At 35.4% G+C, this 24,030-nt stretch overlaps 1 protein-coding gene across 2 annotated transcripts in view; it reads right to left on the bottom strand.

Moving 5' to 3' along the window:
* Nucleotides 1-24,030, bottom strand: part of LOC127415642 (kelch-like protein 29) — a 378,370-nt gene that overhangs the window by 105,769 nt on the left and 248,571 nt on the right. For both annotated transcript variants that reach the window (XM_051654419.1, XM_051654420.1), the window contains exon 6: nucleotides 12,788-12,926. In XM_051654419.1, the coding sequence (XP_051510379.1) occupies nucleotides 12,788-12,926 (139 nt within the window). The remainder of the gene's footprint in view (nucleotides 1-12,787; nucleotides 12,927-24,030) is intronic.

The following is a 24,030-nucleotide window of genomic DNA, read 5'->3' as shown; positions in this document are numbered from 1 at the left end:
AACTAAGCATAATTTTGAACCATACTTGGGTTACTTTTGGCAAACAATGACTTTTGGCTTAACATCACAGATAACCTGTTGAACCAATCCTCCTAGATAAGACGACCAACTATGGCAGTCTCACAAAACACTGACAGAAAGATAAAACTGGGTAATATGAGCCACATACAGACTGACAGTCAGGGTGAACACATGCGGAAGATGGTTACATTAAAGAAGAAAAAGAGAAGAGAGGGATGGGGACGTTAGTTCTGCCACAGGAAGCCAGCAGCCATTGTTCCGGGTGTGAGGAGGTGTTCCATGACTGGATCTTTGAGAATGACCCCCCACCAAACCTAAACAGAGACCCGGCTGTCATTTGCACTGTCACCGTGCCCCTGTTCATGAACATAGGAGTGCGTTGGGTATAATTAGTCTCCACTGAGTGAGTACTTGAAGGGGGTAGAAGGACACCTTAAGAGGACAATGTGCAATTATGCCCCTGGAACTACAGCTGAAAAGATTAAGACCGTTACTCCCTCCTGGAAAGCAAAGAAAAGCCAGAGTTTGTTATTTTTGTCCTCTCTAATTGCTGTGGCGATAGGTTTTAAGATAATAGAATGGGATGTAATGCTGGGTTAAGTTATGGAGGTGATAGAGGAGGAGAGAAGGAAAAATAAGAAAATAAAGAGAGACAAAGGAATAAAACAAAAAAGCATGTTCATCAACCAGGTGAATTAGTGCAATCTGAACTGGCTGTAGCAGCAATTTGCTTTGTCTGTGCACTTTTATTATGGAAATCACTCTGGCATTGGAGAGAGGTGCACATTTATGGAGCTACTGATTGTGCTGCTTTTTCTTTTTTTTTTTTGGAAGATGGAGAGAGAGAGCAAAGCAGGCGAGAGAAAGAGCATGTCCGTGAGAGATAGAGCAGAGAAAGTGTTTACAAAAATGAGTATCTATTATTTTTCTCACTTTAAGTGGCATTATTCCATGGGCAGAGGGCGCATACTGCAAGTGTGTGCAAACGCAGATTACAAATTAGCAGAGGACGTCCAGAATACTGCTAGCCAATGTTGACTTTAACATCCAATACACACTTAAAATCCAAAATAAAATACAAATATATGAACTGGAATTGATTTTCTTTATCCGTAGTCAGCAAAGTGTGATCAAACATGTAAATATAATAAAATATTATATTATTTATAGCGATTATTTAAAATATATTTGCATTGACTTCATTGGTGATATCAAATTAAACAACATTGAGAATATTGTGGCTGTTTTAATGTGCTTCAAAATACGTTTTCTAAAGAGTATGTCACTAGGCTAGTTGCACAAACCTTTCTTGTTTCACAAATTGTGAGTATGACAGGGATAAGACAGAGATTTATTAATAGTGTCTTTGAATTAACTTCAGAAAGAAAAATGGTGAGAAGAGTTGGTTTGATTCATTGCGGTGAATCAGTTCAAACTGTCAGTTTTGATTCAAATTGGATCCTTTTTATTCAAAATTATTCAAAGTTGATTTAACTATTTGTCTGCATTATTACTAGAGCTGTCAAAATTATTGTGTTAATGCATGCGATTAATTTAAAATGTTTACCGCATTCATTTTTCTTAATCGTGATTAACGCATTTCCCGAATTTGGCAGCTCTGTGTGAGTTCTGAACACTGGTTGGAATAGGGCAGAATCTGCCCGGAGTCAATTTCACTAACATACTGTACCCACCACAAACAAACACACAACAGTCATTCCATGTCAATGATCAAGTGATGGAGAAAGGGCCTCTTACAAAAACAAACACAGATGGGACTTGTGACAAAAATGAGGTACTTTGCAGCCTCTGCGGAATATAATTATGGACCGTCAGCTAATGATTACAGGACATTTCGGATAAAGTACTTTATCACTACATGCAAGTGTCGCCGCTCAAATCAGAACAAGTCTGCGGCACTTTTTTTTTTATGTGGAGTTCAGTGCGGCACTCATATCCAAAGTGGATTAATATTAATTAATATTGTGGAGCCTGGGATTTTAAGAGATTAATTGCAAATTGCCACGAACACAACCTATGGGGACTAGTTCTTCCAATTAGTCAACTTCCCACTAACACTTTTAAACGTTTAATGTTACTTGAATTGAAAGTTGCTATTTTAGTACATTTCTATCTTTATACTGTAGAAGGCTCTGTATCTCTAATAAAGCATTAATGTTACATGTTTTTTGTTTTGTTATTTTATTTTACTAAAAAGGAAATAAATGCATTTTGACAGAATAGGAGTAAACAGAGTCAAATTTCAGTACTTTTCAAATCTGCGAAAAAGTCATGCAATTAATTGTGATTAAATATTTTAATCGACTGACAGCACAACTCCAAAAAGATTACGGAAGACTCTACGTGGCATTTTAAATGTAACAAAATGTTTTAGTAAAAACATATTCAGGTAAACATTGCTGTTTATTATTGTTGTATTGGTGCATATAAATTAAAATGATTAAATACTATTGTTTCTTATGTTTATTTAGTGAAAAACAGTGTGGAAACTATTATTTTAACTTGTATTTTTACTCTATTTTACTTCTTGTATAAAAAAATGTTAATCTTATTGACAATAATGGCTGTTTGTATGAAATTATTATTCCTCCGTATGAAAAACAAACAAAATTTAAACCATTTAAGAGCAAATATAGAGATATTTATTGAGATATATTTCAATATTTATTGAGATTTATATTCAATACCATCCAAAGGCTGAAAAATACTGAGCTATAATTTGTTTAGTTACTGTATCGACCCTAGACATAACTTTTAATAAAGTACTGTTTAAGGTACAAGAGCCTTCATGGGGGTGGTACCTTCAAGGGGACCTTTTTTGAACCTCTAGTTATATTTATAACAAATTTTGGGTTCATAATAGTACCTTAAGGACCAATTATGTACCTTTAAATGTACATTTATATGTTTTGTTCCTCTAGCAAAAAAAGGACCTTATTGTCTCCTTAAGTGTACAAATATGTACCCAAAACAAGGGTAACACCCCAGTGACGGCTTTGTACCTCAAACAACACTTTTTTTCTTTTTTTTTCTGAGAGGTCTAGTCATGACTCAAAGCCAACACAAAGTCTGTATAAAAAATCTACAGATGTGAGCGAAAAGGATTGGTGCAAATCTATTTTTTCCCCAGAGGTTAAAAGAGAAAATCGTGCAGCCAAATCATTACACCATGAAATATGAATGAAGGTGCACACTGTGGAACTTCATTACTCTATATAAACTTCAACCCTCCCTGCAAAAACACTCTGAAAGTGACTTTTCACCAGTGGAGGAGGTAATTGCGCCTACATAGAAGTTGACTGTCACATCCCACGGGATTAATGATCTCCCACTGTTCTCCGAACGAAACCGCGCTCATTTTTGCACTCCTAATGGCACATCTACTGTAAAATAAACGCGCCACTCTTATATAAATAAATAAAAGCGCAATGTCAAAGCTACACTGAGCCAGCCACGTTTTGTTATGCATACACACTGACGGCTTGCTGCAGATACACTAGCCATAAATTAAAGTGGCACCAAGCATACTTATTGAAAATCCGGAGGGGAAAATGGAATTACTGAGGGCAATCCATCTCCGCGCTCCACGTGACAAACACTAAAGGGGAGGGTAATAGCTCTTTTCTTTGGCCGAGGGGAAGCGTGCGCGCACATTTAGGGGGTGCATTATATCCTTCAGGTGGCATGTTCTTTCTCACGCCCTCAGATGAGCTTAATGCGAGAGCGGAGTCTGTAAAAATAGCACTCGGCTCAGGCAAAAGCAAGACGCAAATTTCAGCTCAGAGAAGGGAACAATGTTCCGACTCGTAAATAAGGGCATTTCCGCTGAGATGGAGATGGCACTGTGAATTGATATATGATAGTTTACGCCATTGAAAAGGGCCTTTCTGTCAAATAGTGTAATCTGAAGGATTTACGAAATAATCCTCACTACAAAACCGTCCATATGTAACACAAATTGACAAGAACGGAGATGCGTTAGCTACAATACTGTATATAGATAGATGTAGTTCATGGAAAACATGAAACTTGCAGTCAACACATACAAATGAGTTTTATGACTTAACTTCCAGAGCGAGTCAGTACCTGCCCTTATGAAAAAGTAATGTGGTAGCAGTATCATGGTGCAGTGATTGTATCAGATGGTAATATCATGGTATGTTGAAAAATACTGTCATACTAATTAACCAGTAAACAAAACTAAGAGTTTTTTTTTTTTGAAATATGTCTACATTTTTCACTCTTCACAAGAGAACTGAATTTAAACAAAACTGTATCTTTTCGGAAATGTGGCAGAGCAACTTTACACAAGGGTGATGGCAGCTTAATGGTTAAGGATTTGGGTGCAAACTCTAAAGTCTGCATGTTCACACCCAGGCAGGGTTGACCCAGATCCTGGAGACTAACTGATACCACAAATCACTTTGCAATTGAGCGAGGCACTTAAATCAAGGTTGCTTCAGGGGAAGTATTCTGGCAATTAGTGTGCTACAAGTCACTTTCTGTGAAAAGTATTTGTACATGGACAAGAAGCTACGAAACAGCGTTAGACACTGAGGGTGGAATTCACTAAGAATGAATTGCACACAGTAAAAGCCTGTTTTTGTACACGCTGTCGGCTCTAGTTTAGCGCCTAATTCACTAAAGGAATGATGCAGATCGATTCTGAGCATCACCATGCATCTGGATATATGCCAGGTTATAATGCTCTTCATCATTTGATGCTTATTTGATGAATTACTACTGATATGATCCATAGAAAATGTACACAAACAATTTACAATTTTAAATAAAATGTATTTTACCACCTGCCTTCATTTGGCGGTGATAGCGCAATGTAAATTGAGCCAGCAATTTTTTTGTGAATGAAGCATAATCTATAATAAACCTAATTTACATAAAAGGAGGAGTCAGTGCCAATGACTTAACACTCAAGATGCAGTGCTGATTGCACCTGCTTAACCTTCTTTCCATTTTTCCTCTGTCTCTCACCTTCCTCGCTATGTGTACTTCATTAAGCAATTTTTGAAACATGTGGACTATTACAGCATGTTGCTACCTACTGTTTTCCTTAGGATGAATCACTTCTATTGTACTCCTCATTTGTAAGTCGCTTTGGATAAAAGTGTCTGCTAAATGAAAAAAATTACATGTAAATGTTAAACTAGATTGCAGGTGGTTAGTGAATAAGACGTAGGTTTTTGCACTGAAATACCATGCAAAAAAGTGTCACAATTGTTTTGTGAATTTGCCCAATCTATGGATAGAGGTAAGCGGTTACAGAGACAATGAGTTTTTCAAATGATCTCACCCAATGTAGCAGTTAGGACACGACCTAAAAGCAGCAAGTGATTTTGTGAAGCAATTACATTTTATGACGTCAACATGAAATCACAATTAACGCAGTTTACTTTTATAATACATGTTCCTGGTCTCATTGTGTATGATTCATCAGTGTTTATTATTCCAAAGAGATTTTTTTTTTTTTTTGTCTTCATAATCTTTCATTTAAATGTAATAAAAAAGACTTTCATCTTCGGCTGATGTCACCACAGCTGAACCTCTCCCCTCAACCACCTGGTTCAATTCTAGTATGCAATGGCCACTTTTCACGATCAAACCAATTTGTAAAAGATAAAACAAGGTCTACATTTTTGTTGATAAAACAGATAGTTTAAATAGACTAAAATCATGTTGGATGAAGCATGATCGAAGCCGATGTGAAATTACTATAGAGTAGTGTTCGACCGATATGGGTTTTTTAATGGCCGTTGCGATACTGATATTTAGAAAGCAAGATGGCCGATGGCTGATATAAATGCCGATAAACATAATACATTTTAACAACAGCAAATCAGATGTTAACAAAATTTCTAAAGTGAAACAAGCACTTATTTTCTGCAAAAATTAATCAAATTTACTTGATAAACTTGAAAAAGAAAGTGTTGACCATCGATTGACAAACTAATTGGTCGATTTTGAAACTGACAGGGAAAGTTAACGCTCTTGTAATCAGCCAAGTGAACACGGTTATCAGCCGATGCTAATAATTGCAAAATGGACAAATTTTGGCTGATATATTGGTCTATCACTACTATATAATACAAATATTGAATCTAAATATAAAAATTTGTAAATGACCGTAAATGCACATTTCATATTGATGTGCCATATGTTGCTTGGCAGCTGCAAGCTCCAGCAGTTAGGAAAATTAACTCCCTTACTTGCCGTAAGAATGGTTTATTTTGTTTATTATTAAATTTAACTGTTTATTGAACATTTGTTACCCTTATTTTGCCAAATTGCAGTTGCTGCCGCTTCATAAAAGCAATAAGTCACCTGAGTCCTTGCGTTACAGTGATTTTACCATGGGAAAAGGAGTTTTAGGCATTACACGATCCCCTATCTTGTGATAAAATTACTGTAGCGCACAGCCTCTCGTGGGATTTTTATAATGTGTTTCAATCAGAAATACATCAGATTATGAAAGCAAAATGGGTTGAGAACATGTTTCATGTCGACTTTTAATAACTGAATTTCAGAACTTAAGACACGCCTATTTAGATACAGTGCTATGAAAAATTATTTGCCCCCTTCCTGATTCCTTCTATTTTTGTGTATTTTTCATACTAAATTGTTTTAGATCTTCAAACGAGAACAAAGGCAGCCTGAGTAAACAGAAAATACAGCTTTCATATATATATATACAGTAAAATATACACACAGTAAAACACACACACACACACACACTGGTGGCCAAACGTTTGGAATAATGTACAGATTTTGCTCTTAAGGAAAAAAATTGGTACTTTTATTCACCAAAGTGGCATTCAACTGATCACAATGTATAGTCAGGACATTGATAATGTGAAAAATTACTATTAAAATGTAAACAAAATTTCAGAACTTCTTAAACTACTTCAAAGAGTTCTCATCAAAAAATCCTCCATGTGCAGTAATGACAGCTTTGCAGATCCTTGTTATTCTAGCTGTCAGTTTGTCCAGATACTCAGGTGACATTTCACCCACGCTTCCTGTAGCACTTGCCATAGATGTGACTGTCTTGTCGGGCACTTCTCACGCACCTTATAATCTAGCTGATCCCACAAAATCTCAATGGGGTTAAGATCCATAACACTCTTGTTTCTTTGCCCACTCTAACCTTTTCTTTTTGTTTTTCTGTTTTAAAAGTGGCTTTTTCTTTGCAATTCTTCCCATAAGGCCTGCAACCCTTGAGTCTTCTCTTTATTGTTGTACATGAAACTGCTGTTGAGCGGGTAGAATTCAATGAAGCTGTCAGCTGAGGACATGTGAGGCGTCTATTTCTCAAACTAGAGACTCTGATGTACTTATCCTCTTGTTTAGTTGTACATCTGGGCCTTCCACATCTCTTTCTGTCCTTGTTAGAGCCAGTTGTCCTTTGTCTTTGAAGACTGTAGTGTACACCTTTGTATGAAATCTTCAGTTTTTTGGCAATTTCAAGCATTGTATAGCCTTCATTCCTCAAAACAATGATTGACTGATGAGTTTCTAGAGAAAGCTGTTTCTTTTTTTGCCATTTTTGACCTAATATTGACCTTAAGACATGCCAGTCTATTGCATACTGTGGCAATTCAAAAACAAACACAAAGACAATGTTAAGCTTCATTTAATGAACCAAATAGCTTTCAGCTGTGTTTGATATAATGGCAAGTGATTTTCTAGTACCAAATTAGCAATTTATCATGATTACTCAAGGATAAGGTGTTGGAGTGATGGCTGCTAGAAATGAGGCCTGTCTAGATTTGATAAAAAAAATTACTTTTTTTCAAATAATGATGGTGCTGTTTTTTTTTTACATCAGTAATGTCCTGACTATACTTTGTGATCAGCTGAATGCCACTTTGGTGAATTAAAGTACCAATTTCCTTCCGAAAGAGCAAAACCTGTACATTATTCCAAACTTTTGGCCGCCAGTGTCTATATTCACAGCCGTTCAAAAGTTTGGGGTCACTTACTCATTCTTTATTGTATTATATATTTTATTTTTATTTTTTTACATTTTAGAATAATAGTAAAGTCATCAGAACTATGGAAAAACAGAAATAGAACTATTGGAATTCTGTTGTGAATAAAAAAAATCAAAAATAAATTAAAACAATGTTATATTTTAGCATCTTCAAAGTAGTCACCCTTCGCCTAGAATTTGCAGAAATGTACACTTGGCATTTTCTCAACTATCTTCTTGAGGTATCACCCTGGGATGCTTTTTAAACAGTATTGAAGGAGTTCCCATCTATATGCTGGGCACTTATTGGCTGATTTTCTTTATTATTTGGTCCAGTTCATCCATTTTTATTTATTTTTTTGTAATTAAATACATTAATATGTTGGCACAATTATATTTTTGTCTACAAAACTAATTTCAAACATTTAAGCATATGCATTAAGATCAAAAGATTTTTAAGGTCACGAGAAACATTTCAGTCAAGTGACCCCAAACTTTTGAACGGCAGTGTATATATAGCAAAAAAGTTATCCAACACCTACAGTATAACACCCATGTGAAAAAACTAACTGCCCCCTTAAACTTAATAGCTGGTTGTGCCGCCTTTAGCAGCAACAACTGCAACCAAATGCTTCTGATAACTGGAGATCAGTTTTTCACAACGCTGTGATGGAATTTTGGCCCACTTTACTTTGCAGAACTGCTTTAGGTCAGACACACTGGAGGGTTTTCTAGCATGAACTGCCCCTTTAAGGTCCTGCCACAGCATCTCAATCGGGTTCAAGTCTTTGACTAGGTCACTCCAAAAATTTTGTTTTGCTTCTTTTGAGACATTCAGAGGTGGACTTTCTCCAATGCTTTGGATCTTTGTCTTGCTGCATAATCCAGTTGCGCTTGAGCTTCAACTCACGGACTGATGACCGGATGTTCTCCTTTAGGATTACCTGGTAGAGAGCAGAATTCATGTTTCCCTCAATTATTGCAAGTCGCCCTGGCCCTGAAGCAGCAAAGCATTCCCACACCATCACACTACCACCACCATGCTTAACTGTAAGTATGATGTTCTTTTTGTGGAATTCTGTGTTTGATTTATGCCAGATGTAACGGGACCCCTGTCTTTCAAACAGTTCCACTTTCGACTCATCAGCCCTCAGAACATTCTCCCAAAAGCCTTAAGGATGATGGCAAAATTCAGATGAGACTTAATGTTCTTCTGGATTAGCAATGGTTTTCACCTCGCCACTCTTTCATGGATGGCATTTTTGGCCAGTGTCTTTCTGATAGTGGAATCATGAACAGTGACCTTTATTGATGCGAGAGCAGCCTGCAGTTCCTTGGATGCTGTCCTTGGCTTTTTTGTGACTTCCTGGATGAGTCGTCTCTGTGCTCTTGGAGGACTTTTGGAAGGTCGGCCACTTCTGGCAAGGTTCACTACTGTGCCAAGTTTTCTTAATTTGGAGATAATGGCTCTCACTGTGGTTCTTTGGAGTCCCAGAGCCTTTGTAACCCTTCCCAGCCCAATGTATTTCAATCACCTTTTTCCTCATCATTTCTGGAATTTCTTTCGACCTTGGCATAGTGTGCTACTGGGTGAGAACTTTTAGCCAACTTCATGCTGCTGAAAAAGTTCTATTTAGGTGTTGATTTGATTGAACAGGGCTGGCAGTAATCAGGCCTGGGTGTGTCTAGTCCAGCTGAACCCCATTATGAATGCAGTTTCATAGATTTGGGGATTTAGTAACTATGTGGGCAAATACTTTCTCATACAGGCCCAGCTGGTATTGGATAACTTTTTTGCTTCATTAAATAACATTATCATTTAAAAACTGTATTTTGTGTTTACTCAGATTGCCTTTGTTTTATGTTAGATTTTGTTTGAATTTTTGAAACAATTTAGTAAGAGATATACACAAAAACAGAAGAAATCAGATAACAGGCAAATACTTTTTCATAGCACTGTAGTAAGAAATAATGGGCATCGTCTGACTAAGTCTGTTATCTCCAAACAATAACATCCAAACGAAAGCTCTTCCATCCAAATGGCAAGATCAGCAGCAGTGGCATAAATACAACATTGGTCCAGTGTTTATGAGGACAATTGTATCTCTCTCTAAGTGGCGAGCTTCTCTGTCATCTAGACTCCTTTTAAACTTTCTGATGAGTTGGCTGTTGTGGTTTTTCTGTAGGGCGACTGGCATCTATCCAGAGTATCTGCGAGTGAGATTTTGTATTCAGTTGAATAGAGAGAGACAGGCAAGACTCTAAGACAGAAGTATAGGGACAATGAGAGCTGCATGCTAGACTGCAGCTATGAATTGTGAATGTGACGAAACCAGCAAGTATGCCAAAAAGAGCAGAGGGCATTTCAGGACAGTCATTGAGTGAAGCTGAGACTGCCTAATACACAATGAACAGTGTTGGCGAGTTGTTTTACAGTGTTTCCTAACCAAACATGGCATGATAAAGTGCCAAGCTCTTTCAGCTAAATCAGAGTTTTTGTCCTAACCAGCCGCAACAAGCAACAGAACATTTTGTCGATCGCTTGGTTTCAACTTCTACAGTGACTTATTGGGTAGTCTCAACCAAAGTGAAAAATCACTGGACGAATGTCCTCCTTCACAAAGCTGTTCATTAAGTGTCAAATATGTTCTGATAGGCTGTTATTGTTCTGCAGAACATTTTCATTTTCAGTGTGGACAGACAAATTACAGTACTTGTCACTGGAAATCTGTGCCTGGTTAATACACGCTGTAGCTAGTTAAAAGAAGCAACGTTACTAATTTAACAATTTTTTTTTTTTTTTTTTTTATGCATGAAAGTAGCAAAGTTGATTTCAAACAATCGATTTTATAGTAAAATGTTTTTGTTTTTTTTGCATTAATGAAACGCTTGACTATAAATATGCAATTTTTTCGGAAATTTCAAAGTTGTTTAGATAGTTAATTTAAATTAATAATAAACAAATAAATGATTCACAAATTCACATTCATCACTAAATAGTGTTCCCAGACGTTTATAGCACAATTTAGATCAATCTTTTTAATAGCGCAATTAATATATTGTTATATACCATTTATCACTATGATTATTTATTTTTTGCTTATTGCTTGTATTCAGTGTTTGATTCTGGCAACCTAATTAAGATCCTACTTGTTTTTGTTCCAGATAACTATTTCAATAAAATCTAAAATTTTATCGAAATCTCATAAAAATATATTGTACTCTTAAATAGCTTAAATTAAGTTTTAATGTACTTTTTATTAGTAGCTTGCAGTGTAACTTTTTGTACTTTACCCTATAAAAGGGCAGCTTACCTAAAGTTCAACCAGGCTTACTTTAAATGATAAATAATTACTTTAACTTCCACTCTAAAAAGGTAAAAAATTAAATAAAAAAAAAAAAAAAAAAAAAATAAAAAAAAGACAAGGACTGACTCTTTTCCCCAATTATTATACTTTTTTTTTTTTTTTTTTTTTTTTTTATAAAACGCTGAATGCTGGCACGGTGATAGAAACAAAAGTCTTCCTACAAATCATGTATCGTTTGCATTTAGTGTTAATTTTGATGCTGTCAACCCTAATTGAGATTCTAACTGTTTTTATGCCAGATAAACATTTAAATAAAATATAAAATCTGATCATAATATTATTAAAAAGACATTGTCCTATTCAATAGCTTTAATGAAGTTAGCTATTTTTTAGTGGCTTGCAATGGTAGCTTTTCACACTGTACCCTTTCAAAAGGGTCACTTAACTGTAGTTCAGCTAGGCCTAATTCAAATTTTGAATAGTATGTAGCTTGGTATGCTAATATTTTAAAATGTTTACGAAACTACTGTAGCTTCCCAAACACTGATAATGAAATGCAAAACAACATACACACAAAACACTGAAAATGAGAGGATGAATTTGCTTGTAAATAAATCCATGTGCACATATATGCACACACACTTTGCACAAACACACACATACACTTTATATCTGTAGTCAGTTACAATGTAGGCAAACATGCTGCCAAATACATATTAAAATAATAAGAATATAAAGGGAGTTGTCAATGGACGTAGAACAGCGCAATTTGGAAAAGTGGCAAAGCGAGGCAGCTCTTCTTGCGGAAATACATTAAATGGCTTTGACCTGTGAAGGTAACGATTTGCGAAAAAGTTGCTCAGCTCTTCTCTTTGTTTGCGATTCTGAATAGGCGCTCATGCTGTTCAATGCACCCACCGCAAATGTTTAACATATGAATGGGAAACTTTGTATGCCCTATGAGGACTATACGCTTGCTGATAAAATGGTTGACAAAGCGCATCCCGTAGTCAAAATGACAGATACCACATTGCTTTTGGAGGACACTTTCCAAAATGCTCAACGTGGTGTTCTCGGGATGAATGCCTATTGTGAATTCCTATTGAGATTTTTTTTTTTTTTGTGTGTGGTTATTTTCCTTTTTTCTGTAAAGATCCCTCAGTCATGGAACACATTCTCTGCTTTTAAAAATGGAAATTATGTTAATGCGGTCTAAAATGGGGGGAAGAAAATGTAAAAAAAAAAAAAGAGACAAGGGTTGACCTTTTTCCCAATTTAAGATACATTCATTTGAGCACAACACGAATGGCTGCTGGCACTGTGATAGAAACCAAAGTCTTCCTACAAACCTGCAAAAGAGAAACAAGGGGAGGGAAAAAAAATGACACAAATGTGCCCTACAAAAAGAACAGATTGCATCAATGGCTGGTGGGAAGGGAAGAAGGCAAACCTTTTCACCAGGTCCTTGAAATACAAGCTGCAGGAAGCTAGAACATTTTGGTGGACTTCAAATACTTTGCCTTCAACAATAATTTTCAGGTCTGTAAATTCTTTCTCTCTGCGTTGCTGGTTCAACTCCTTCAACATCTCTGTAGAACAAAGAAGAAACAGACAATGCCAAACACGAGTTTAGAAATTAGAATTTAGCTTTTTGGCACAGCAACAACAACAACAACAACAACAACAGACAGTGGCAAAATCTTCACATCACCATAGATTGAAGTCATAAAGAGAAGAGAATTTAAACACTTTATGGACACATTTATGGAAGCGAAACAGAAACCAAAATTATGAAGAATAGATGATGTAAAATAGAAATACACAATGGCAAATTTCACAGTTCTATAGAGCAGTTGTTCTACACTGGTGGGTAGCAGGTCAGTTTTGATTGTTTGAAAGAAAAAGAAAAAAACAACGCTAGATGCAAACAATAAAATGCAACTAACCATAATCATGCATGGGCAGGATAGCAAAACAAATAGGCTTCCAATAGGGAGGAGAACATGCTTCCCATGTCTTTTGTTGTTGACGTCAAAGGCTGTGCATCCAATCAAACTTTGTTGTATTTTCAGCGCAAATTCATCCGTCACTTGGTAGAAGCTAGCCGAATTAGGCAGATGCCAACATGGACAGGTTGCATGACAGATGACATGCCAGGGTGATTTATTGGTGTAATAGATTAATATTAGTATTTGTATTAAATATTGTATTCATATTATTAATACAAATACATTTTCCTTCTGTGTACCTTTGTACAATAAACAAATTTAAACACTGTACCTGGTCGCTAATAATGTAAATCTGGGTGCTGAAGCAAAACCAGTTGAGAACCACTATTATAGAAGACAGGAATACCTTCATTTGAAATATTCACACAGTACTCCATGGAAGCTAGACTTCAGTTCCAGACGAGGAACTGGCTGACCTATATGAGCCAATATCAATGTGCAGAATATTTGGAGCTCTGACCAAAAATTAAAAATGTATTTCCTGCCGAAACTATGTAGACGTGTATTGATTTAACATCATATTCCTCTGGGTACCATGGCTTTTTTGACAATTTGGGAGAACTGCCTGTACTTTATGACTAAGGATAAAAAAATCAAGATAATAATCACAATTAAGCTAGTGATATAAGCGTGTGTCAAAACCTGGTTCATTCTCTGTAGTCTATCAATTTACAATATCCTATTAAACAGCCTGGGATGTGCAAGAATGTCCAAATCCCATGCTCGTTGCCTTTGATTTTAAAAGTGTAATGGAATAAAAAGCTTTTGAAATTTGAAATTTCAAACACTGCTTTACGGTATTTTATTCCACCAATAAACACATGTAATTTATCATATTCATTGACAAATACTGGACACCAGGTGTTCATAAATTTGGACAAAAATAAAATCTTCATACTATCAGTGAAACAGAGAAAGAAAGAGAGAGATAAACCTCAGCAAACCTTTTTATCAAACAGTTAGTGTAAATTAATGATGATCATGTTCAATGATTGATGTTGATAAATAATAAACAAAAAAGCAAATTCAAGCCAATTTAACATTAATAATGATTATATAATTATATTATATAATGCTAAGTGACTATAATTTTATCCTCAAAAATCACAAAAACTTTCCTTTTAGAGATAGAGAGATCTGTACAAATACTGGCATTATTGGTCTTGGAAATACTTAGTATCAGATTGAAAAGATAATAAGTGGTATCACCCATCCCTTACACAAATACTCTCAAAAGTACAACTACATAAAATAACTAACTAACTAACTAAATAAATAAATAAATACTTTACTTATTTTCATTATGAAAGACAAGAAAAAAAAAGAGAACAAAAGAGATAGAGAGACAAAGAAGCATTGCAACCGTGGATACAAATCTATAAATAAAAACATAAAAAAGCAGGGAAAAATATACTGCATATACAAGTATATTCATGTTTTGGTATCAGTTTAATGTTCCTGTACATCTTGCTGCTTGCTGACATGTTTTCCAGCACCGTGGGCACGTTCGCACATGCTCAAGTCCAAACGCAGTGAAAACAAGCAGCACATGTATGAGGGGACATATGTAAATAAATTACGTGTTTGATAGCAACCGAGGCAGAAGTCCAGGGAAACGGGCAGTGGAAATGAGTTCAGTATAATGAGGCAGTATAAAGTGATTCTGACTGCTAGAGACAGCTGGACCTCATCAACAAACTTTAACAGGAAGATGCAGGGTCAATAGCTTCTGACAGACCAACATTGCAGTGTCAAAGCGAAATCACAGCACATCCGCAGCCATCTTGTCTCTTTATGCAGCGTCTATAGCTAAACGTGCTCGCTTGAGCAGACAAAAACAGTGAGAACAGTTTTTTTTTTTTTTTTTTAACTAAATACAGAACAGCTAAGATATATTTGTGCATACATTCATGTATGAAAACTGTACTGGGAAACATTTCATACTATAAAGCTTTTTTGGACATTTTGCCAATTCTTAATCTTCACTGAGAAAATGTTGGTATACTATTAAAGAGGTTACAAACTTTCTGGATTTATTTGACGATTTAAGCAATTAACAATCGACATTTTAAGATTTTCAAGTAGGTTTTTACTTCAAATGTTGTTATTTTGGGGGCCTGGGTAGCTCAGCGAGTAAAGACGCAGACTACCACCCCTGGAGTCGCAAGTTTGAATCCAGGGCATGCTGAGTGACTCCAGCCAGGTCTCCTAAGCAACCAAATTGGCCCAGTTGATAGGGAGGGTAGAGTCATATGGGGTAACCTCCTTGTGGTCGCTATAATGTGGTTCTCGCTCTCGGTGGGGCGCGTGATGAGTTGTGCGTGGATGCCGCGGAGAATGGCGTGAAGCCTCCACACACGCTATGTCTCAGCGGTAACGTGCTCAACAAGCCGCGTGATAAGATGCTCGGATTGACAGACTCAGACGTGGAGGCAACTGAGATTCGTCCTCCGCCACCCAGATTGAGGCGAGTCACTACGCCACCACGAGGACTTAGAGCGCATTGGGAATTGGGCATTCCAAATTGGGGAGGAAAAGGGGAGACAAAAAAAAAAATATGTTTTTATTTTTTATTTTAAGATCCATCTCAGAGCTTGTTGGTTTACTGTTCAGAACTGTTTATTGAAGAATAAAGACAAAATGAATGAGAAAAATGGCCAAAACTGCATTAAAAATAAACGACGCAATGCTCTGGGCTCTATTCTTTGAAACAGAACAGTTCAAATATTTTAACAAAATAATTACCAGCCGAACTTGACACATCGTACTGACATATTATGCAATGTGTTATTTCTGTTAAATATACAGTATTCTCGACAGATTCATCATCGTTTAATTCACAGTATTGTCAGCACGGTGGAGATTTTAGAGCCAGTTATTTATTTTTGCAGCCCACTGACCCAAATCTTTGATTTTTATTGAATAATTGATCTTCCTTTATGAATAATGGCTCATACTGAGGTTCTTGTATGTGCCTCTTGGTTGATATTACAGGCCAAATGAGAAATGTATTTGATCAAGTGAAGCAAGATTTTAGCCAAAGTATGTCATATAGCAGGTATGATTATATGTGTGCACACTTTTTACAAATGTGTCTATATATGGCTTCCCCAAATGAATCTTGGTTCCTCCCAAGGTTTCTTCCTTGAGTACTTAAACATCTAAGGAAGTTTTTCCTTGCCTGTCGCCTTTGGCTTGCTCACTGGGGGGTTTGTAAGGCACTATTCTTTGTAAAGCTGCTTTGGAACAATGTGTATAGGCAAAAGTGCAATATAATACATTGAAATTGAAAAATACAACACAGTTATCTTTAGAACAATAGGTTGACGGAGACATGCCGTAAATACAGCACAATGAATGAGCCATTTATTAATTTTGGTTCTGATTTTAGACTTTATTTTGTAAGCAAAGCTATGTTCTTTGTAGATATAAGAGTGAATACTTGTAGGACACTTTCTGTCATAACTTGTCATTGACTAGCGATCTATCCAACTTTAATTGTTTCACTTTGCATGCATTAATCATTATATTTAACTGCATGTAGACAGTTAATACATGCTTAACTATTTATCTGAATCAAATCATCATGGCGAAACTGTGAAGATCCAGTAGCTGGAAGAGCTTAATAAAATGATTAAAAAACATATGCTTATTAAATAAATAAAAATACATTTGAACAGGGGGGCCAAAGCAATGGAACAGCATTGTAAACACATCAGCGAAATGAACAACCACATTAACAGACACACATGCACACACACACACACACACAGTGATAATGAATTTGTTGAGCCATAGTGGCCACTTTTGCATTACAAAACTGAACACAATGAATTTCAGAGCCATCAGTAATTGAAATTGCAGAGGAGCTGATTTACTGATGCATCAACACCAACGATCTCACTTGTGTTGTCCTTTTAATGTTTATGGTTTAAAATTAATAAAATAAAATTAGGGGGAAAATGCTAAATAAACAAACACTCTGGTTTCTGTTTAATCACTGAAGATCAACCACTCTGAAAAGATTTCATAGCACTGCAATGAAAAAATATGTTAAAAGTCTGAACTATCGTTAAAATGCTAAACATTTCTTAATGCAGTGGTTCTCAATTGATTATTTCATATGAAACTATAACATTGTCAAAATATAACAGTTACTTTTACTCATGTAAATTCGTGAAACAATTTTGTAAAAGTGATGATGTATAATGAAAAAAAGTAAAAAAAAAGGGCTGCCTGCTGTTTGAGAGGTTCGACTTGACTTCCTCCGTAATGCTTTAAACTAGAAAAGTCTCACTAGAAATGAAATTGGTCAGTTTTGAGGTCTGCGCTCCGCAATATCGAGGGAAGCCCGGTTGTTGCACGCGTGCACCAAAGATAAGAGTAGATCATGATCACGAGCTGGTTCCGTTACACTCGTGCGAAAGTGCAGATGAGAAGCCTTTAGCTGGTTGCGAGATTATCATTAAATCTGCCTCGGCAGTCCTAAATAGGCTATCACTTGGGCGGCCGCCGAAATATCTTCAATGGGAGAACCATGGCATTGTTCATTCCCTGCTGTCCACGACCCAGTCCCAATAGACCTGAGACCCACCAGTTGAGAAACACTGTCTTAATGCAATGAATTTTCTGAATTGCTTATAATGAAAATGTATGAGCAAACTTCTTCTGGAACCAAGGGCACTGAAAAAGTGGCAAATCTCTGTTGTACTCAAAAATGAAAACACAGATATATTTTGAGATATACTGTATAGTAAACAAGAATGCCACATTTTCAGGGGAATTGGGGGGATCAAATGTTATAATTTAAGAATCAACCATAAAAAAAAAATAAGCATGCCAAACACTATTCTGAATATTTGAAGAGAAAAATGTCTCAATGTCTAAAGAGGTTGCGTCTCCAATAGTGAGATACAGACATAATCTTACAATATATTAAAACCGCAAAATAGCAGACATCATTGCAAAACTAGTACAATCTTTCCCTTGCTAACTAGCCATTTCAAGCTTGACGTAAAAAATGACATTTAGAAAACACACATAAATGTTTAATTAACATATCTGAACGTGTTCTATTTTGTGTATACATGTGTAAAAAAAATGGGCTTATTTACTTGAAAAAGGGAGGACAAAACATTTCCCATATATCTTTATTGTTCACATCAAAGACTTTTTAATAAATCTCTACAGTATTTTGTCACGCTGTAAAATGGTTAATAAATATAAGACAACATTTGGCTTAGTGTTTGTTCCATGTGTTAGTTTGGTAAATCACACAGCAAAATTTATATAATGTACTTGAATGTGTTCTGCATTATACAGGTTTTATTTCATGTATATGTGTGATTGAATCAGCACCCAACAAGGCTTTGTGACTCATCGTCGACCGACATGGCTTTCACAACCAATCATCAATGATGCACAAGAGACACAATTCGAAGACGACCAAGACAGGAACTATAGTTGTCAGCAAACAATGGCGCACCCACAAGGTCGCTGAACACACTGGAAAAACTGATGGAAAAGCTCATTATGTGGTGCAGTCCAGGGTCAGGGCTCGGAGGAATGACGATTATTAGTGCGGGGCATGAAATTTCACATGGCAGGTGAATGATACACACAGTGTGCGGGTGACGCTGCAGGATTTAGGTAAATTTCTCTGCCAAAACAGAGAGGCGCACAGAGGTAGCAGAGATGATAATATCACGGTTTGAACACACACCGCATCGGAAAATTACAGTGTGTTGTGCATGTAATGGAAAAATAATTGGCTGTCTCGAAGAAAATGGCGCAACGGCAACCTACTTTCTTTGTTAGTGCAGAACTAATGATAAAATCTCGGCACAGACCACAGTTACATACATGTTTTTGCATGGTTTCGTGTCCATTTCAGATGGCAATGCAGTATATCCCAAAATTGGTATTTTAAAAGGTTAGTTCAACCTAAAAATAAGATTCTGCCATTATTTAATCACCATCATCCAAATCCAATGACTTTCTTTCTTCCATGGAACACGAAATGTAATGTTGGGCAGTATTTTATTTTAAATTTCCTTTCGCTTGAAAGAGTGAATGGGGATTGAGGCTAAAGATCCTTTGTGTTACAAAACAGGAAGTCATCCAGGTTTGGAATAACAAGAAGGTGAGTAAATGATGACAGAATTTTTACACTTTTGGAGGACTATCCTTTCAAATAGACATTATTAAATGGAGGGTGCGCAAAACTAATGTAGCATGGAAAACAATAATGAGAGACACAACTTTAAAAAGAACAGGTTATGGTCAGCCATGTCTTGCTCTCAGGTCATTAGCCCTTCCAGTCTCATCTTTCACCCGATTGGCCTTTCAGCTGAGTTAAACAGCCAATCAGCATGTTTCAGTCCATTAACCACAAATAAACAGAGTTCAATAACCCAATAATGCATAGTGGAGAGAAAAAAACAGACTCTGAGAGCAATTCATTCATTGGTGTTGTCAGCACACCGCTTATACAAAGAAACCAAATGTATTCTGCACACTACTTATAGAAAGAAGCCGAAATGATTTTGAAGGAAAATATGAAAACAGGAAATACAAATAACAACAACAATACAAATAATAATCATAATAATCATTAAAAAATAATAACGTAAAAATAAAAAACATCATTATGCTAGACTTTTAAAAATAATAATAATAATAATAATAATTAATTCGGACATCAAGATATATAAAAATGTACTATTTTGTTATAATCCTATAATATATTAATGTATTATTATTCATAATAATACTATTGATATACAATAACAACAATAATAATTATCATAATACATAATACAATTTTACCATTAAATAATTTAATATAAATTAGTACTACATTAACATATATATCTATAAAAAATATAAAAAAACATTACATTCTAATAATTATTATTATTAATCTACATTTTGATCTCCACATTTGTTTATTAATAAACATGTCTCTTCACTTCAAAACCAAAATTATTGTTATTTTAAAGCTTTTTTTTTTTAAGTGCCACAGAAATACGTAAACTTAACGAAAAAAAATCATTGTTATTATTTTATATATTTTTTTCATTTGATGAAATATTCCTACATTTGAACTAGTAACATCTTATAAAATCAACCTAAATGTTGTATGCTAATTTAGTAATGCCACTAAGCTACAAATAGTCGTAACCTGTGAGGACAGTAAAGCATACAGCACTTTGATGAATGGCAAAGCAGCCACAAAGACAATCAATAAAATATGTCTCCGATACAAAATGGATATCATTGATTTTCATTTTTATTTTTTGTCTGTGATACATTTTATAAATGGAAAACCACGAAATCTGACACCTATTTGTATAAAAAAGTTGAACAAAAGAGTCCTCAAAATCTTTTAAGTTGAGAAAAGTCTAGCATGTTAGTGAGGTGTGAGATCAATTTTGCTGACTAGCTGCACGACAGAGACGAGAAAAGAGGTTACAGTACACGTAAGAGCTTTCAGCAACACAAAGACTCTTTATCTACGGACGCTTTTCAATGCCTTCCACTGGCACACCACAGACGGAGCTTCAATTCAATTAAACTGTGGTGAACTGAAATACGTTCAATGAGTGGACAAGATGAAAGGACTAAAGATAGACATGTAATGGCCCCAGACAGCACAACCTTTTGATTAGTTTTTGAGCTGTATTATTGAGCTATTCTAAGCTTCACTGGCCAGCACATGTTTTTCAAAATGGTAGCTGCTAAGTGTGTGGATTGACTCGGTTACATCGGTACAGTGGAATGATCCAAGAGGGGTGTAGGAGTGAGTGAGTGTACGGCAAGTGAATGTTTTATTTCTGTCATCCACAGTTTAATAGGGCATGCCGAGAGATTTTTTTGTATATACTGTGGGAGTGAATACAAAAAAGTGAAAAAATTGTGACATCCAATCAGAAGCCAGCAAAGGGTGTCATGCCTATACAAACACACAAATAACCTTCGTGGAAGAGTCCATTTGCAACTGTGTGACGGGAGAGCATGGGTTACAAAGCATTACAGAATGGTGCTACTGAGGTGAAGTTTGAGAAAATATCTGTAATATTATTTCGAAGAATAAATGGTATGTGTAGCATCTAATTCACTGTTTTATGCCATTGTGTGCCATCTAATTTGATTGACTAAATCAAGTAATCTAATAAACAAAAATATGAAACAAAATATAAAACAAAACAAAATTTATTTCAATATAAAGCAAAATAAAATAAAAATAAAAACATTAAATAAAGTAATACTATGACAGATGAAATATATATATATATATATATATATATATATATATATATATATATATATATATTTAGGTTTTTAAACCATTATAGATTGAAATTATACAGCTATAATGTAACAACTCCATGAAAACTCTCAAAAAATAAATTTGGCATTCAGTGGTGTGTATAATTTAACACATTTATAACTGATTATCCTAGCATCTATCACTATTTAACGTCACTCTTACAATAAAAAAACTAACACATTTTTTTTTTTTTAAACTCACCTACTGTATCTTAGCTATGGCTAAATAAGTTCTTCTTGGATTCACAAGAATGAGAATGTCTGCATTTACAAAGAAGAATGCCACAGTGAAAAGGCAAGTGACAGCTCCGTCAACTGGCCTGCAACTCTCTCACAATCAGGCCATCCTTATTGTTAAACCCTGACATGTTACCAGTAATACTGAGGCAGCAGTGAATCTGTGCTGTATGCCTCACTGGACAAATGATCTCTGGCCTTGTCTTACACAAGCAGAGATGCATGTTAGAATTCTCTGATCTCAGTTCCAATAGAGTCCAAGACCCACCACAGTCACTTCATACTGCCTACACACGCATACACACACAGATGGCCCTGCGAAAACAAATATCCAGTGAGCTAACAGAACTGAGGTGGCAAAGGCCACCAATAAAATCCATCAAGGTTAGTGTGGCAGTTGCAGGGTTGTCACTTCGAGGGTTAGAGATCACGGTGTGATATACTGTCTGACTCACAGAGCTAGTAATGTGAAATATCTCCCCTGAATGCTCGGAAAAATGACAAACTGCTTCCAAAGCTACACTGCAATACATCCTCCATAAATACTGTCATGGTAAAAATAAAAAAATAAAAACCTGGTATAACCAGTATACAAAATAAATAATGAACTAACACTACAGGTCGAAATCTAACCATCTTTTTACATTTATGAATTCTGCAGATGCTTTTATCCAAAGCGACAGTGCATTCAAGCTATTCAATGATACATGCGCTTCTTTGGGAAGGTGTTTCTTCAACTTTGGGCATTTTTCACACTCTTCACTAGTTTATGTTGTTTACTAGCAATCACAGGACATTTATTGTATGTCAGGACATTTATGTCATTCATATCAACACTTTGTTGACTTAAAATGCCCAGCTAAAGCAAATTTTATAGTTACCGTTATAAATCCTAAATAAACACAATTAAATAATATATCCACACTTTTTGCACAATGTCGCAAATATACAGCTTGATTATAAATGACACCAAATGAAATTTTCTGCTAACAATTGAAATGTTTCTTGATTTTTTGGCTTTCTGTAAACATCACTTCTCGTTTCTTATTACATCTCAAACATGCTTTTCACTGACACTTTTGATGAAATCTTTTACAAAATTGATAGAAATAATTTTCACACAAACAAATATTGAAATAGTTTATTTTTGTTTCACTCTTCATTTATATTGTTATTTTTAACCATGGAAACAATTTTATTTTTATAATGGATTTTAATAGTTTAATATTGAAACTCTGGGTCTGGGATGAGGCTAAAAATCTATACATAAAAGGCATTTGAAAAGTACTAAAAATAAATGCTAAAGATCCTGTAGTCAGTTTTAATGAGACCTTCATATAACAAGGAGAAAAAATATAAATAAAAATCAGCCCTGGAATCGCCCAGGAATCGAACTTGTGACCTTGGTGTTGCTGTCTAAAATGCTTTGTACTGTATTTTGTTAGTGATTAAAAGGGTAGAAAACTTAAAAGAACTGGTGACCAGTTACAGAACTTATGAAATACATTTTGCTATTATACATTCTTATAAATTTAAACCTAAACTCTTTTTGATGATAAAATAAAAAGTCCATAGATATGCACCCACAGACTACAAGTATTATTTAATCAACCAATATTAAAACAAGTGATTTGTGACATTGCAAAGTCTTTGAAAACACAAAGGCAAGAGGGCTAAAGGGTATTTTAAAGCAGCTCTGCAATCTTGTTTCATTTTATCCAATTTAAATGGGGTTATTTCCATCTGTCACAGTTGATCTTGTTTTCCTGCTGGATTAAACATTATAGATTCTGACAAAATGCAGTTATTGGTGACTGTACTACACAGCACAATGGCTGAAAAAAGCTGAAAACCACTTATACAGCCCACCACTATGACCATGCGTTGATTCACTGTTGGATTATTATCGAATGAGGACAGCACATAAACACACACAATGGACAGAGATTGATGAAGGAATTCTGCTAAAATGCTCATGCCTCATTTTCAGTTCAGGTTGGTGACTGTAATTCACTCTTATGTTATATTATGTCATATTCATGGGTGTTTCTTCACTTTTTTCTGTCCCCTAGAATATTTTTAAAGGAAAACAAAAACAATCATTCTAGTTTTAAAT

The sequence above is a fragment of the Myxocyprinus asiaticus genome, chromosome 25 (assembly GCF_019703515.2).
Source record: "Myxocyprinus asiaticus isolate MX2 ecotype Aquarium Trade chromosome 25, UBuf_Myxa_2, whole genome shotgun sequence".
Taxonomy (NCBI): Eukaryota; Metazoa; Chordata; class Actinopteri; order Cypriniformes; family Catostomidae; genus Myxocyprinus; species Myxocyprinus asiaticus.
This window is presented reverse-complemented; position numbering and strand designations above follow the sequence as displayed.